This window comes from Dysidea avara, chromosome 10 (genome assembly GCF_963678975.1).
Source record: "Dysidea avara chromosome 10, odDysAvar1.4, whole genome shotgun sequence".
Taxonomy (NCBI): Eukaryota; Metazoa; Porifera; class Demospongiae; order Dictyoceratida; family Dysideidae; genus Dysidea; species Dysidea avara.
Genome location: NC_089281.1, coordinates 2,251,998 through 2,266,823, shown reverse-complemented (window position 1 = coordinate 2,266,823; position 14,826 = coordinate 2,251,998). Strand labels below are relative to the sequence as shown.

At 36.9% G+C, this 14,826-nt stretch overlaps 1 protein-coding gene across 1 annotated transcript; it reads left to right on the top strand.

Moving 5' to 3' along the window:
• Positions 1-3,964: 3,964 nt before the first annotated feature.
• On the top strand, positions 3,965-5,773 carry LOC136268770 (TNF receptor-associated factor 4-like). Its single transcript, XM_066064232.1, has one exon. It carries the CDS (start codon positions 3,965-3,967, stop codon positions 5,771-5,773), a length of 1,809 nt encoding a protein of 602 aa, XP_065920304.1.
• Positions 5,774-14,826: the final 9,053 nt, after the last annotated feature.

The window sequence follows — 14,826 nt, the reverse complement described above, 5'->3', positions numbered from 1 at the left end:
CGGGCACACTGACAGTGTAAATGCTGCAGTAATATTTGAGCTTATAAAGTTGAACTTTAAGGGGTTTGGGAGTGCAAACTCTGTATGGCATTAGCTTCAATTGATGCTAAAAATTAATAGGGAGTTCAGATAAATGCAACATGGAACTTTGGTACTGATAAAGCAAACACAAACATGTAGCTACTATAGTTCTCAGATGCTACAGCCTTGTTAACTTTGTACATTCTAAGAAATTCACTTTTTTTTACTTACCCAAGCATCTAGCTAGTTTGTAGCAACAACTGAAAATACACACTGTGATATTAAACTATTTGACAGAAGCTGTTCCCAGAAAGTGATTAGTATGTGGCAGGATGTTTGGAACAATGGTAAAATAGCAGTGCACAGGTCAATGCAAGAAGACACACTGGTAACTTCTTGATAATTTCATGATGGATGTTCTATAGACTAATTGACTGTTCTATTAGAGTATTTCAATTTTTAGCAGCTTTTGGGTTAAGTCTCACACCAAAAGTATAATTTGAATCCCTCTTAGTACTTCTAAGGAAAGATTAACCATTCTCCCTTCTCTTTCCATCTTTTTATTGCCCATGCATATATATGGATAAGATGCAATTGCATCTGTACTGCAATTTATAGAAGCTTCCTCTAGCTTGCACATAGTAAAATTTTGGAGGGTGGTGCTTCAGCACCCCAAGCACCTCCCCTCCCCTAAATCCACCCTTGGGCAATGTTGGGGTTGAACCTCCTGCAAACATTGTCTGGTGAATCATTTTAACATAGAACTGTTAATGTCCTCTGTTCTATCGTCTAGCTCCCTTGTACCAGAACTTTTACTCCTTTGGTCTTTTCATGTGGGTCCAATGTATATTGCTACTTTGTTGTCTGAACATTCTGGGCAACCTTACTGTAGGACACTTCACTGGATGAGGTGCATGTTAATTTTTTCTTTATATACTCTCCACTCAGCTATTGCTTTTCTAGGTCATCGTTTTTGTTCTTCTTTTAAAGGACTCAGCAGTTGACCTAGTGTGTGTTGAGAGTCACTTATAGACTTGACTGATTAATTATTGTCTATAGTTTGTTTGTTAAGAGAGGTTCAATTGTATCAGTAGTCTATACTGATACAGAAAGTCTACTATTTGTAACTCACCTGGTGAGATTTCTGGCACTGATGTTATAGTAATTGCTTTGCCTCCAGAAGCCATCGCCCTAGAAACCCTACTAAATGTATGGTCAAACACTCATACAACAGCAAATTGATTGTGTCAGCTCACCAAGAAGAGTTCACAGAGAAAATGTTAGGCAAAATTTATGAATTCTGTAATTGTTAACTTTTATACACCTTATATTATGTGATTCTCACTGCAAGCAAGTGAAGCACAGTATATCCATTGAATTGTAAGTGTTTAGCTATCCAATCTTCTTGGATAAAGAGTCCATGCACTAATAAGTAATAGCAACATAACTAGCATTAGTATATGGCTATATACAAAGGCCGTGCAAAGTTTATTATATTTTCTGGTCCTATACCAATTCCTCATAATTGACCAGATGATCATGACAGGCTTTTTTGCAACAAATTTTTGATGTGGTACGCTACATTTGACATAGCAGTACATGGAATTATATGGAAAAACAAAGTTGATAGTTAGTGCATCTTTATAAGAAAGAAAGGAGTGTTTACAAGACATCAAAACCTTTCAACAAATGTTATAAATTATTGTGGTGATTGCACAATTCGTTCAGCAAAAAATGGAACCAGAAACACATAATAAACTTTTTTGTGGCCTTATACATGCATGGCTATAGCTAAACAGTTCACACTTGGTCTCAGACTCTCAATGCCACTGTATGATCCTGAGTCCCTGACATTGCATGGCACTGAGTATAACTACATGCAAAGTTGAACACACTGTTCAGTATTATATACTGTAAGTTGTTTAGTAGCCATTTTACCATCATCTTAATGCTATAAGTTACTATTGACAGGCTGAAGTAGGAATATAATGTCCACTAGCTCAACTACAAGTCTGTAAATGTATGTCTCATTTGTTTCATGCTTTGATTAAAGACCCAGACGCTGAATGCATGCAGCTACTGTTGCAAAGGTGACTTTTGCTGATAATATAAGGAAGGTCAAAATGTGATCAATGTACTAAAAAAAAATTTGTAAAGTTGCATGAGTTACAAACATTTTCCTGGACTTTTCAATGGAAAGCAACAGAAAAATTTTAGAGATAGAAATATTTATGTGATCCTTGGGACTATACACAAGGCTAAGTTTCCATATTCTCCTGGGATTGCCATACAAAGGAAAAAAATCTTCGGCTAAAACAAAGGTACTGTGACTCTGTGACATGCATGTAGTCAAAACAAAAAAAAAACATCTGAGTGTAAAAAATTTAATTCTGATGCTTGATGTCATGGTAAAACAGTTGCAAGTGTATAATTCTGACTAATCTCTTCAAATCTGACATACTGTATAATTTGAAGTTAATCTCAACTTCAGTATGTGCAGCAACTGCACATACTTGGATTAATTTTAATAACTTTAACTAGATACATTTCTTCTATACATTGAAATAATCAACACATGAAGTTATCCATTCACTATCTACTCATCAGTGTTTTGCTCAGTACTCAATCAATAGCTATTATTCCTTTGTGTCACACTTAAGTGACATGAGCTATCTAAGTCACATGTGACTTGTTGGCTGTACTGTACAATGTTGTGGTTTCTTAGGACAGAGGTGCACAGTGCACATGCAGACTAAGTGGTCAAGTACATAGCTAAAATAATACACAAGGCATTTTCCAAGGTGGTTCACTACTACATTTGGTGGTGATTCCCACATTTGATGGTGATTCATAAGTGCAGGGGTCTTGGGGCATAGCCCCCACTATACTGACACATTTTAAACATTAAAATATTTCAAAATTACATTGATTTATGATTTCTTATTGTATGGTTAGTCCTTTATTATTACAGCTATTTTAGCTTGAATTTTCAGAGGGGAGTTTCCAGAACCCCAGCCCATGCATGCCTGCCCGTGTACACCCCTGCACATCAGTGAAAGAGCTAGGACTTTGCAAATAATTTATACTCATACAGATATTTTTTATTGTGAATTTCCTTGCTATATATAGTTAGCTGGCCAGCACTATCCCAATAACTAAATATTTAACTGAACATCAAGAGCATTACATGCACATAAGCTATTGCATGGTTCCTGGCATAAAACGCAGACCTCTTCAGCTACATCAGTACAATTCATTAAGGAGCCACAAATTAATAATTTGGGTTGTCTACACTTTACTAATAATAGTAGCTAATCTGATGATTTTAGCCATGACTACATATCTGAAAAATAGGTATAGCACAGTGTTCAGATAAGCCTGACATTATAGAAGAGGTTCAGCTAGATCTTAATTGTTTGAAAGCTTTAACCATGAATGATTAGAGTATTTTAGTGACTGTTCTATTAGAGTATATCGATCTTTTAACGAATTTTCCAGATCTTAGCTGTGTAGAGGTGGGGCTTAGCTCCACTTCAGTTAACACCTCAGCCTTCAGTGCCCTACATATAGCCCCTTTCTACCTTTCGGGCGCCCATGCATGTCTTATACGCCAGCTTAATTTTTTTTTTACAATTGGTAATCCTGGAGGGGGGTTCGTCCGAATATATACCTTACCCTTAAGGTATATATTATCTATGGTCCGAACCACTCGAACCCCACCTGGTTACGGGCCTGCGATATGACTCTGACATAATTATGACTGACAAGTCCAATATGAATGACGCACGCCCCTTTGCAGGCATGTCTTTGTTGCGCACGTGACTCTAGTCTCCCTTTGTGTGGGGGCGACAGGGAAATACCCCCACCCAAGTGCGAGGCGACCGTGATTCCTTTGCCTTTTATCAGGTGTCACAGTCACTGCCTCCCTTAGAGTGCTTAGACAATGGCAAAAGTCCCTACTGGTGCTACTGAGGATGCCACGCCCAGCGATGAGGGTGGAGGATATGACTATCAGTTCGTGAATACTCCTTCAGACATGTTGGTGTGTAAAATATGTCACTTTCCCAGTAGAGAACCTTATCTTAGCGGGTGTTGTGGTCACACTTTTTGTAAGTCTTGCCTTGAGGGTAAAAATAGGGCCACAGCTACCAGCATTTCTCATGCCTGTCCAGTATGTCACAGTTGTAGTGAAAAATTTGCTACAATGCCCAACAAACAAGTTGATCGAGCAGTGAGGAGTCTTCATGTGTTCTGTACTAACAAAGAAAAGGGATGTGAGTGGCAGGGTGAAGTGAACAACATCATCAATCACCTTCAGAGCAGCAATGGTTGCATATTTGAAAAAGTTGCCTGTTCTAATGATTGCGGAACATTTTTGCAGAGACAATATCTGACCAGTCATATTGAGAATGAGTGTGCATGTCGTAAGGTTGACTGTCAGTACTGCCACATTGCAGGAGAACATCAGTTTATTGAGGGTGAACACAAGGAACAGTGTCCAAGGTTCTCTGTACCCTGCCCCAACAAATGTGAAATCCATGAGATACCTCGTGAGGATATTGACAAACACAGGGAGGTGTGTCCATTGGAAGAAGTTGCTTGCCCTAATGAATGTGGAATTACCATGCAACAGCAGTATCTTACTAGTCATGTCGAGGAGGAGTGTGTGTGCCGTAAGATTGCCTGTCAGTACTGCCACATTACAGAAGAATACCAGTTTATTGAGGATGAACACAAGGAACAGTGTCCAAAGGTTCCCATACCATGTCCCAACAAGTGTGAGGTTGGTAGTGTCCTAAGAGGTGATGTAGAAGAACACATGAAGATGTGCCCTCTGGAGTTAATTCAGTGTGAGTATCACGTGGTGGGTTGCGAGGAGAGGATTGTTCGTAAGGACCAAACAAAACACAACAAAGAGAAAATAGAAGAGCACTTGGCCTTTGCTATGCATAAACTTACTGACATGCAAAGCAATGTAGCTATTGTGGAATTAAATAGTAGTCAGGAGCTAGCAGCTGCAAAGCAGCAGTTAATGCAAGAACTTGCTACCAATGAACGCAAACATGAAGAAAGTTTGTTGCAAATAAAAAAGTCTTCAGCACTTGTTAGTTATGGATGGGGAATATTCTGTATGGTTATAATTGCAATTGTACTTGCAGTTTTGGCTAAATTTTATGATCAAAAGCTATTGCAATTAGAAAATGACTTAGCCACTACTACAACAGATCTAAGAGGCTTCTTGGCTGCTTCTGAAGACCACATGTACTGGTTGCAAACATTATTCAGTAAAGCATCAAAACTATCATTTGGGGATCAAGTTGTTCCAGTAATTGTGAAGATTTCAGAGTACAGTAAGAAGTACAAGGATAACAGTGACTGGCTTAGTACTCCATTCTACACACACAATAAAGGCTACAAAATGTGTTTGAATGTTAATGCTGCTGGTGGACTTTCAGTGCAGCTGTATCTCATGAAAGGTCCTTATGATAATCAATTGAAATGGCCACTGAAGGGACAATGTGAAGTGAAGTTGTTAAACCAGATCAGTGACGATGAACATCATTCAAGGTCTACTGCTTATGACATGGACGTTTCTAAAAAGGTTACCAAAAGGGAGAGAAGTGAATATTACATGTGGTATGACCCCAATTTTATAACCGACAAAAGTATTCGGATCATTACTGCTACTCGGCAATATCTCAAGAATGATATGATATTTTTACAAGTAGACTGCAAACTGCATGCACACTAAACTATGACTTTGTGTATAGTACTAGAATAATTAGTATGTTTAGTGATCTTGGATGAAAAGATAAAATTTTTACAGGGGGTGTGGGATTTTCTTACACATTATGTACACACTGACAAATATGCACTGTGTTAGTCCCATATTATGTCAAAGTGAACAGTTTTCTGTCTTAGCTAACATAGCTGACTGTGCACTAAGGAGCTTTTGTGTGTTCTGTGCTAACAAGCAGAGGGATGTGATCATGATCATGAGTAGCAACTGCAGGCTGAAGTGAATGACATCATCAATCACCTTGGAAACAATGTTTGCCCTCCGAAATGAGATGTTTTTGAGCTGCTTATACAGCACCTAGGAAGTCTTCACATCGTATGGTAGCATACATGTGACACTTCAATTCCATAATAATTACAAGCTCCTCTAAAAAAAGTAATGTGATGTATGTTGCAATTGAATGAACACCTCAGATCAATGCAAAATATTGTTTAGTGCATCTATGTTCTATATATATATGTGTCCGTGTAGGGCCCTTCACATAAGATGAATATTGACCCCCAGACTTTAAACAAGTTCACAAGACTTCCGGGTATCACAAGAAATCCACACCTAATCGATAAACAACCTGTAACTTGGCATTATTCTTGGTTGTGTTATCTCAAAGCATAGGATATATGATGTGTAGTAACCAATTTCTTCAGGCTGGCAGAAGTAGAAATTAATCTTGCAACTATATAGGGAGCCAAGCCACAAGTAATGAGGCTAAATACTTCAACAGTCGAACATCGTGCTTCTTTAATTATAAAGTGCTTCTAAAGTATATAATTTGAATCAATATAAAAGTCAAACAACCTGTGTGATAATTGTCTTATTTTATAAATACACCATGTACAACATGCCCCTCCTCTCAAAACATCATACAAGATCGAGATGCTCTTATATCGACTAACAGAGCAGTCAGTAAAATACTCTAATAGAGCAGTCACCACATGTAGCACTTAAAAATCCACCACAATGATAGCACCTTTAGCCGCAACTCCAGACCCCTTGCTCCACATACCTACCCTAGTTCACCCTCACCTATTACTCTATAAGAATTTTTGATTTTGTGAAATTGTGTGGCTATGTAAAAAATATCTATTATTTAAAACTTCACTCCTGGTATCCTGTATCGGTGGCTGGAAGTTACATTATACAAGAACAGCCTAATAACTATAGTAAAAAAATTACCTTAAGAGAACCAAACTTCAGTCACTGTGCTATAGTACAGAACCTTATTGTAGAAAATTGTTCACTAGCTACAGCACATGGGACAAACACGAACAACCATTGCTAGTTGTGCACCCTTATGACATGATTTACAAAATGTATGACCACAACTTCCTTTGTTAACAAACAAGCTAACCAAGCAGTGAGGAGCCTTTGTGTGTTTTGTACTAACAAGGAAAGGATGTGAGTGGCAGGGTGAAGTGAATGATATCAGCAGTCACCTTGAAAACAATTATGGTTGCAAGCTTAACAACATAACTTATCTTAATGATTGTGGAGTTGTTTTAAAGTGACAATATCTCATTACCCATCTCAGTACTACTCACAAGGTTAAATGTAAATTCTACCATGAAATAGGAGCATATTAATAATAGAAGGTGTACACAAGTAACAGTGTCCCAAGTTCCCCACACCATGCCCCAACAAGTGTACATGTGAGGTTGGTAGTCTCCCAAGAGATGATTGTAGAAGATCACATGAAGATGTGTCAGGTGACCTTATTACATTGTATTGTGGTTGTACTGATGAGTGAGATGATGTGATGAGCTAAGCCGTGTGATTAAAAGCATGCAGCTTATAGCCAAATATTTCACTCAATGTCATGCCTACATCAGGTGTTAATTTATTTAACAGCATTATTTATCTATTATCAATTTTGTCAAAAGACTAAGTTGTGAAAAAGGACAAGTCTGCAAACGTACTCCCCACAAACACATACGGTAACACAAGACATTACATGTTCTGTGGTTACATGTGACAGAGGATCACATCAACATATTTTCCATTCAAAAAATGTGAATACTATAGCTTATTTTAGCTATGAAATGTTCAAGTTTGGAGATAGCTAGGCTTCAGTGAGACCTTACAAAACTGAATATCTGGTGCTCTAAAATTGTCAGAGATTTTCAAAGTACTCTAATCTCTAAGCATTCAACGGAGCCCTCACTTGGTTAGTACAATGGATAATGTTCTGAATGATAGCAGAATAGTCAGCATATAATAAACCTTGTATCATCTATCCTTTATACTTGTATACTATGACTGTCATTGGTTTGTTTAATTCTATTATAAAACTGGCCATGCACTGTTAGACTAATTAGTATTTTTCCCCCATTCCCCCTTTAATAATACTGGCTGCTCCAATAGTTGACTTCTACAAACATAAGTTATTGCTAGTGTTTGCTACAGATCTGCAGGTTAATTCTGATATTGACCAGTAGACAAAGATGAACAGATTGATGTTGTAGGTTTGACGATGATTTCTGATGTCACTTATTGCTCCAGTGATATGAAGATGGTGATTTGTGTGCCACTCATACTGTGTCATTCAACCTGACTGCTAGGCCAGGGGCGGTGGAGCAGGCTAAAGAGTGAGGGGGCCAGGCCAGCTGTAAGTTGAAGACAAAAAAAAAAAAAGGTCACAGCCTGCTCACAATAGCTGCTCTCCACCAATAATATCTCCTTATTTATAGCTACACATACGTAGCTAAGTAGCTTGTTACACTGCTTCTTTGAATACTGTGACTGTTCTATTAGAGTATCTCGATCTTTTCTTGCAAACAGTGTTCCATAAAAGTGGGGGGGGGGGGGCACGGCCCCCCTGTCTCCACCACCTATGTGCTAGGCCACACCTATTCAATCTTGTGTCATGTAGACAAAGCCTTCAGAAAATCTGGAAGTTACTACAACACACAAAACAAAGCAGACCAACATCAAAACAATATTGCAATTTAAAATTGCAAAAAAAAATGTTTGTAAGCACCAAAAATGAAGGGATGGTTGCTGGTCAATTCCTAAGAATCTGATTGATACATTGAAACATATGTATAGGCGTATTAGCTATCTTTTATAATTGTGTTCTATTCATACTGTACTGTAAATGTTCTATTGTACAGCAGATTACAAGACAGTTGTCAGTTACAATTTGGTGATATCACCTGAAAACAGCCATTAAGATACTCATTGGCCAGTTTTCACATGACTCCCATTCAGACTTTTTGTACGAAACTGGTTGGTTTTTATTTTGTACAACTGACAAACAAAATGTACTAGACAGTACGCACAAAATATTGAAGTTGGCTGTCTAGGCCATTTCATGCCTACCAATACATGCACTTTTTTCATTTCTGTGTCCTAAGTAAATAAATGTAATAAGCACCTCAAACCTCCTAATTTTGTTAAACCATAGTGTCTATAGCTATTTTATATAATCTACTTAATGTAGGTTATTAACTAATTTACTTACTGTATTCTCTCTTGAGACCTGTCATAACGGATATCTAGATTACAAGTCCTACACAAGGCACTGTATCACCAGCTTGCTATCTCCATTCCATTACCATCAATGAGAGCAACCAGATCATACCACTCATTACATTTCATCACACCATCTTCATCCACAAGATCATATCAGAACAGTTACTTTTCGAGTCCAGAACTATTAAAGAATGGAACACCTTGCCATGTACAATATTGTTGAAACCTCTGACTCAGATTTATTTATCACACTTGTATGGTTTATATTGTAGCTTTTTTTTTCCAGAACATAGCTACGTACCAGCAGGGCTGACTGCTCAGTGTAAATAATAAAATAAATATCCGAAGAGTACAATACCAAGGCCGGAGGAGACGGTCCGGTTGGTCAGGCCTGAGCTGGACCAATAATCTGGAGTTGAACCAACTAGCTGACCAGCTCGAACTACATTACTCTCATGCAATCTTTGGACAATCACATGTACTTGTAGCTACGTACATTTTACATGTTATTGAAAATGCATGACACGAGTAGTTACCCAGTTTCTCAGCCTAACTAAAGCACAGAACTACACGTATAGTACCTCCAAATACCTTACAGTACAGCATAGTATTCGTATCATTTTGTTAGCCTAAAATATCTCTTTAAAAATGTAGCACACTGTATTACTTTGTTACTGCATTAATGCAATGCATTACACCTAACACTGAATAGGGTAAACCTAGCCCACCCAGTTGCAACACAAGGATTTGACACAAAATATATATATATATATTGGTGTTTAATAAACAGTCATAAAATCCCTCATGTTGGGGCAACGACTTTGTGCCAGTTCCTATGTAAATCCCCACCTATTCCCAAGGAGAAGTAAGTGGGACAATAAATCATAGTGGCTTGTGCATTGGGCATGGGATAATTTAATGTTACAGTATGGTACTGTTAGGTGGATTGGAGCAGAATTTGGCATTACCAAGTTATATGTGTATACAAGTAAGTCCTGTCTTAATCAGTTTTTAAGATATCTGGTGATCTTCATTTTGTTCAGCCTGGCACTATTTTTCTTAGACTGCATGACCTTTTGTAATCATCACAATCTATCTGCTACCTATCAGATTGCATACATATGTAAAAGGGAAACAAGTAAATATATTTTTACATCCCTTCACAAAAATGTGAGTGGCAATATTTGCATGTATCTAGGCAACAGTAGGAACAGGTACCAGACATTATCATGAAGAGACTGCAACTTCAAAAGATCCTGGTTGTACAGAATTTATTAATGTGTGCATAAACCGTTTAGCAATTAATCTGCATATACAGAGAATTTGGCAAGGAATTATTTCTATCAATTTGCCAGATAGCTGGTGTAGCTTGTAAACCCAATTTTAGGGGTGACGCTTACTTTGTAGCATGCATTTCAGTCAGTGGCGGAATACATTGTTCTTGGAAGTACTTGAAGAAAAATAAAGAATATTGGTTGCCACCTGGCAAACCTGAGGAGAATTAAGTTTGATATCAGAAATGTGGGGAAACCAAGGGAAGGTCTGTAGTAGTTTATTTTGACAAAGATGGAGTTAATATTGAAAGATATGTTGCTGAGGATAGTCCCACAGACATTGTTTAGTAAAAAATGTTAGGATTTTTTTTGTGCCAGCAGCATTTGCAAGGTGTTTCACACAATTTCTTATACTGATGCATCACATATATCTACTTTGTGTTTGTAGTCATGGTAACAGTGTGTGTTTGTAGTCATGGTAATGGTGTGTGTTTGTAGTCATGGTAATGGTATGTGTTTGTAGTCATAGTAATGGTGTGTGTTTGTAGTCATGGTAATGGTTGAATGCAGCTATAATATGAAGGTCTCAATTGAGCTGCCATAACTAAGACTTTAGCATTTACATCAAGGAAATTCTATAAAGAACCTATGGTATACAGTAGCTAGTTAAAAGGTTGAATGTGGTGTGTATGCAGTTACCAGTGAACAGGAGTGTCCAGGAATTTAATATTTATCAACGTAGGCATATTGGTCAATTTTCCCTATATATTGTCAATTTTTCATGCTATTTCAGTATGATACAGTGTAGTAACTAATTAATGCACTCTGTATGAAAATACTTACACGTCTGCTGTATGTTCTTGTTCCATGTAGGTATGTGCTTGTGATTAGCTGCAAAAAACTATTGAGGTTGTAGCGTATTTCATGGCGAAAGACATATCACTTGTATATAACAGACTCCAACATTGTATAATGTGTACAGCAATGTATTTACTGTTACGTATAACTGTTACATAATGATGACAAACCCATTGTATAAAATGTATGGACGTAAGTGGTAAACTATGGACCATACATACAGTTTAGCCTGAAGCAACGTCTATAGCTTGCTCAGATGCAGTCTGATTTATGGGTGATCACATGCTGTATAGCTACAATAATTGTTTATATGAATTAATGTGTACTATGCATATAACAAAATCAATGCATCAATGATTTATGAATTTGCAGGCTATATGGGCACTAATTTTGGTACTACTTATTAGAATTTAATTTATTGTGGAGTAATTTATAAGATTTAAACTAAACATGACTTCCACTGCAATCTTATACTGTGTTTTCACAATTAAATCTTCTGGAGAGGGCTAGTCCTAAGTTGATCAGCTCCTGTGGTAGATATAACTATAAGTCATATACTACTGTTCACCACAAGAGCAAAACGTCCTGCAACACTGCATGCAGTATTTTCTATTTCCTTTCTTGATTTCCAGCATTTGGTGATGCCTTAATATTACATGTGGCAAATTTGCTTGTGATGAAGGTTTTGTCTTTTCGCATGCCCCCTAGATAGGCAAAATAATTACATAGTTTGTCTCAGGGTATTCCAGCAAGTGCATGGACATGCAGCTGTAATATACAGTAATTTTTATACGTAGTAGCTTTCCTATCTACTTCAATATAATTATGTGCTTGTACGTCTTTGTTGATATGCAATTGAATTGGGAATATTGAATTTTTATCTGCAGTCCTGTACCTTTACATGTGCTTACAGAATTAACTTTACATCATGTTATAGTACAATTGTTAGGTAAGTTGGTGCAGAATTTGGGATCGCTGAATCAGTCAAAGTCACATGTATACACCAGTAAGCACTGCCTTATTTAGCTTAAAGATATCTGGTGACCTTTAATTTTCTCATCCATTTTTGTTAGACTGCATAACATTTGTAAAGGTCTGAAACTGTCAATTGTAAAATCTGACATTTTATCTGCTAATAATCCCTCTCAAATAGGCACCGGCCTATTATGCTGGCATAATTTTGAGCATAATAGGTGCCTGAAAGCATCAAGCATAATGCTAGCATAATAGGCAGAATAATTGTCATACTGTAAGCAAAAATGCATGCCACAGAATAAGGTTGACTTACAATAATAAAACAGTCAATGCCACTTATATGGCATTAAGTAATTATCTGACATGACCGTTATTATAGTTTACAATGTAGCCAAATTCTTAATGCACAACAAGTACTTTTTACATTTAACCAGTTGTTCATAAGCCAAAGTTTATTACTATCCATAGAAAGTAACAAAACATTGGAACTGTGGCAAAAATATTGAGCATAATTATGAGCATAATAGGCAAAAATTTTGAGCATAGCATAATAGGCAAAACTAAAAGCATAATAGGCTGGTGCCTACTCTCAAACTAGTTAGATATTGCAATTGGGAAACAAGATATTGGTGAATTTCCTAAGCATGTCTATATACTTCTCTGTTGCAAAAGTGTGAGCAACCACAATTGTGGAGTGGGCTGTGGTTGCTAAGCAATAGTGCTAAGGAATTACAGACCAGGCATAATGAGGGGTTGGAAAATTAGAAAAATTACGGTATTGGTTGTGGACCACTCTGAATATTAATTTGATCTATGTATTGCCATTTTCATTATATATATGACATGTCTACACAGTCAATATACTCTGCATAAAGATGCTTCCATGTCTGGTGTGTGTACCTATGTTCTTATTCCATATGCATGTATAGTTGAGGTTTTGTGATAAAGATGCAGTGTTTGAGATTGTGTCACCTTTCATGTCAAAGAGAGAATACGACCATAGTATCTCTTACTTGCAGAATGTACCCAACGTATGATACTGATATTTTGTAATTTTTACAGATGATCACAAAATTCATTGCTTTAGTACAATTTATTATCATCAACCTCTTGTACTTTTCTCTACTTGTATTGTTATAATGTTATAGAAGTTAGAGGGCAAACAAAATAATTGTATATGTATAGCTAGTGTCTCCACTGTACACATTTACAGAACCCAGGGGTGCTTTCATTGTCTACTTGTTATTTCCTAAGGCAGGTCCCACAAATGTATCCTCAAAATTTGTATATGTATATAGGGAAACATGCAGTACACACAGCTAATTTGGGAAAACTATCACTATTGCTTGGTGTATGAAGGTGATACATCGATTTAGTGAAACTTGGAAGGATATATATAAGACTCCCATCCGCCTTTTGCACATCCAGTCCACAATATATTCTCAATAGAACTGTCCATACAACCTTATATTAAGCCAAGACAAGTGGTCCTGAAATGTACATTTCTCAGTCAGTGTATTATTTATTGTGAAAGGCTGCAATAATATAATGTCATACATGTACAGGTGAATGCACAATTAGATTTTATTATTGTTATTACAAGCATGATATCATAAACTCTAATATTGCTTTGCAGCGATTATGATTGTATGTAGCTATAGTGCATGCCAGTTTCTCACCTTCAATATTTTAGTCATAGCACATACTATAACCTCAGAGTCTCACATTATATATGCCTGTACTTAGCTATGTGTATAGTATATACGGTATGGGATTAACTCTCTTGTTTTGATTGTGAGCTTCATATAATTGTATATGGGGATCGAAGCTGCTCACCAGCAAGCATATATTTCATTGAGTTGGAATAGTATAAGTGACTGTATGTCCTACATAACTATATATGTAAGTGTAATATGGTGTACAGTACGTGGATCCTACTTTCTATTACCTGGGAACCTCCTTTGTCTGGACAGCCCAGCTTAAATGTGGCTTGTAGTGTATTGACTATGATGAAGTTTGGGTTAGATTAACGTACAAGGAGAGAGTTGCTGTTTACTTGTTTGGTGGCTTGTTTATTCTACTAATAATAACTACCACTAGTGCAGCCTAGGGACCAGAGTGACCACGAATGCTATGTAGTGACTTCCCCTCTACCCACTAAACTGCATAGTACTTAAGTAACTTAACATTACTTGCATTTAAAATAGTCACTTTAGCATAATAGCATTTTATTCTTGGTTGCAGACATTTCTGAGATACAGATCTAGATGATAGCTAGCCCAGATAAGAAAGGTTCCACTGTATACTGAACAGATCTTGGAACTACAATACAGAACTGTAATATAACCTAACAATACATACGACTACATATGCCTAGTATGAGCAATAATTCATAATATATATATGTTGAAATTTCAAGACCACTTGCTC

What these genes read in the sequence shown, in the direction of transcription:
- LOC136268770 (XM_066064232.1), top strand. Translation starts at nt 3,965, where the DNA reads ATGGCAAAAGTCCCTACTGGTGCTACTGAGGATGCCACGCCCAGCGAT.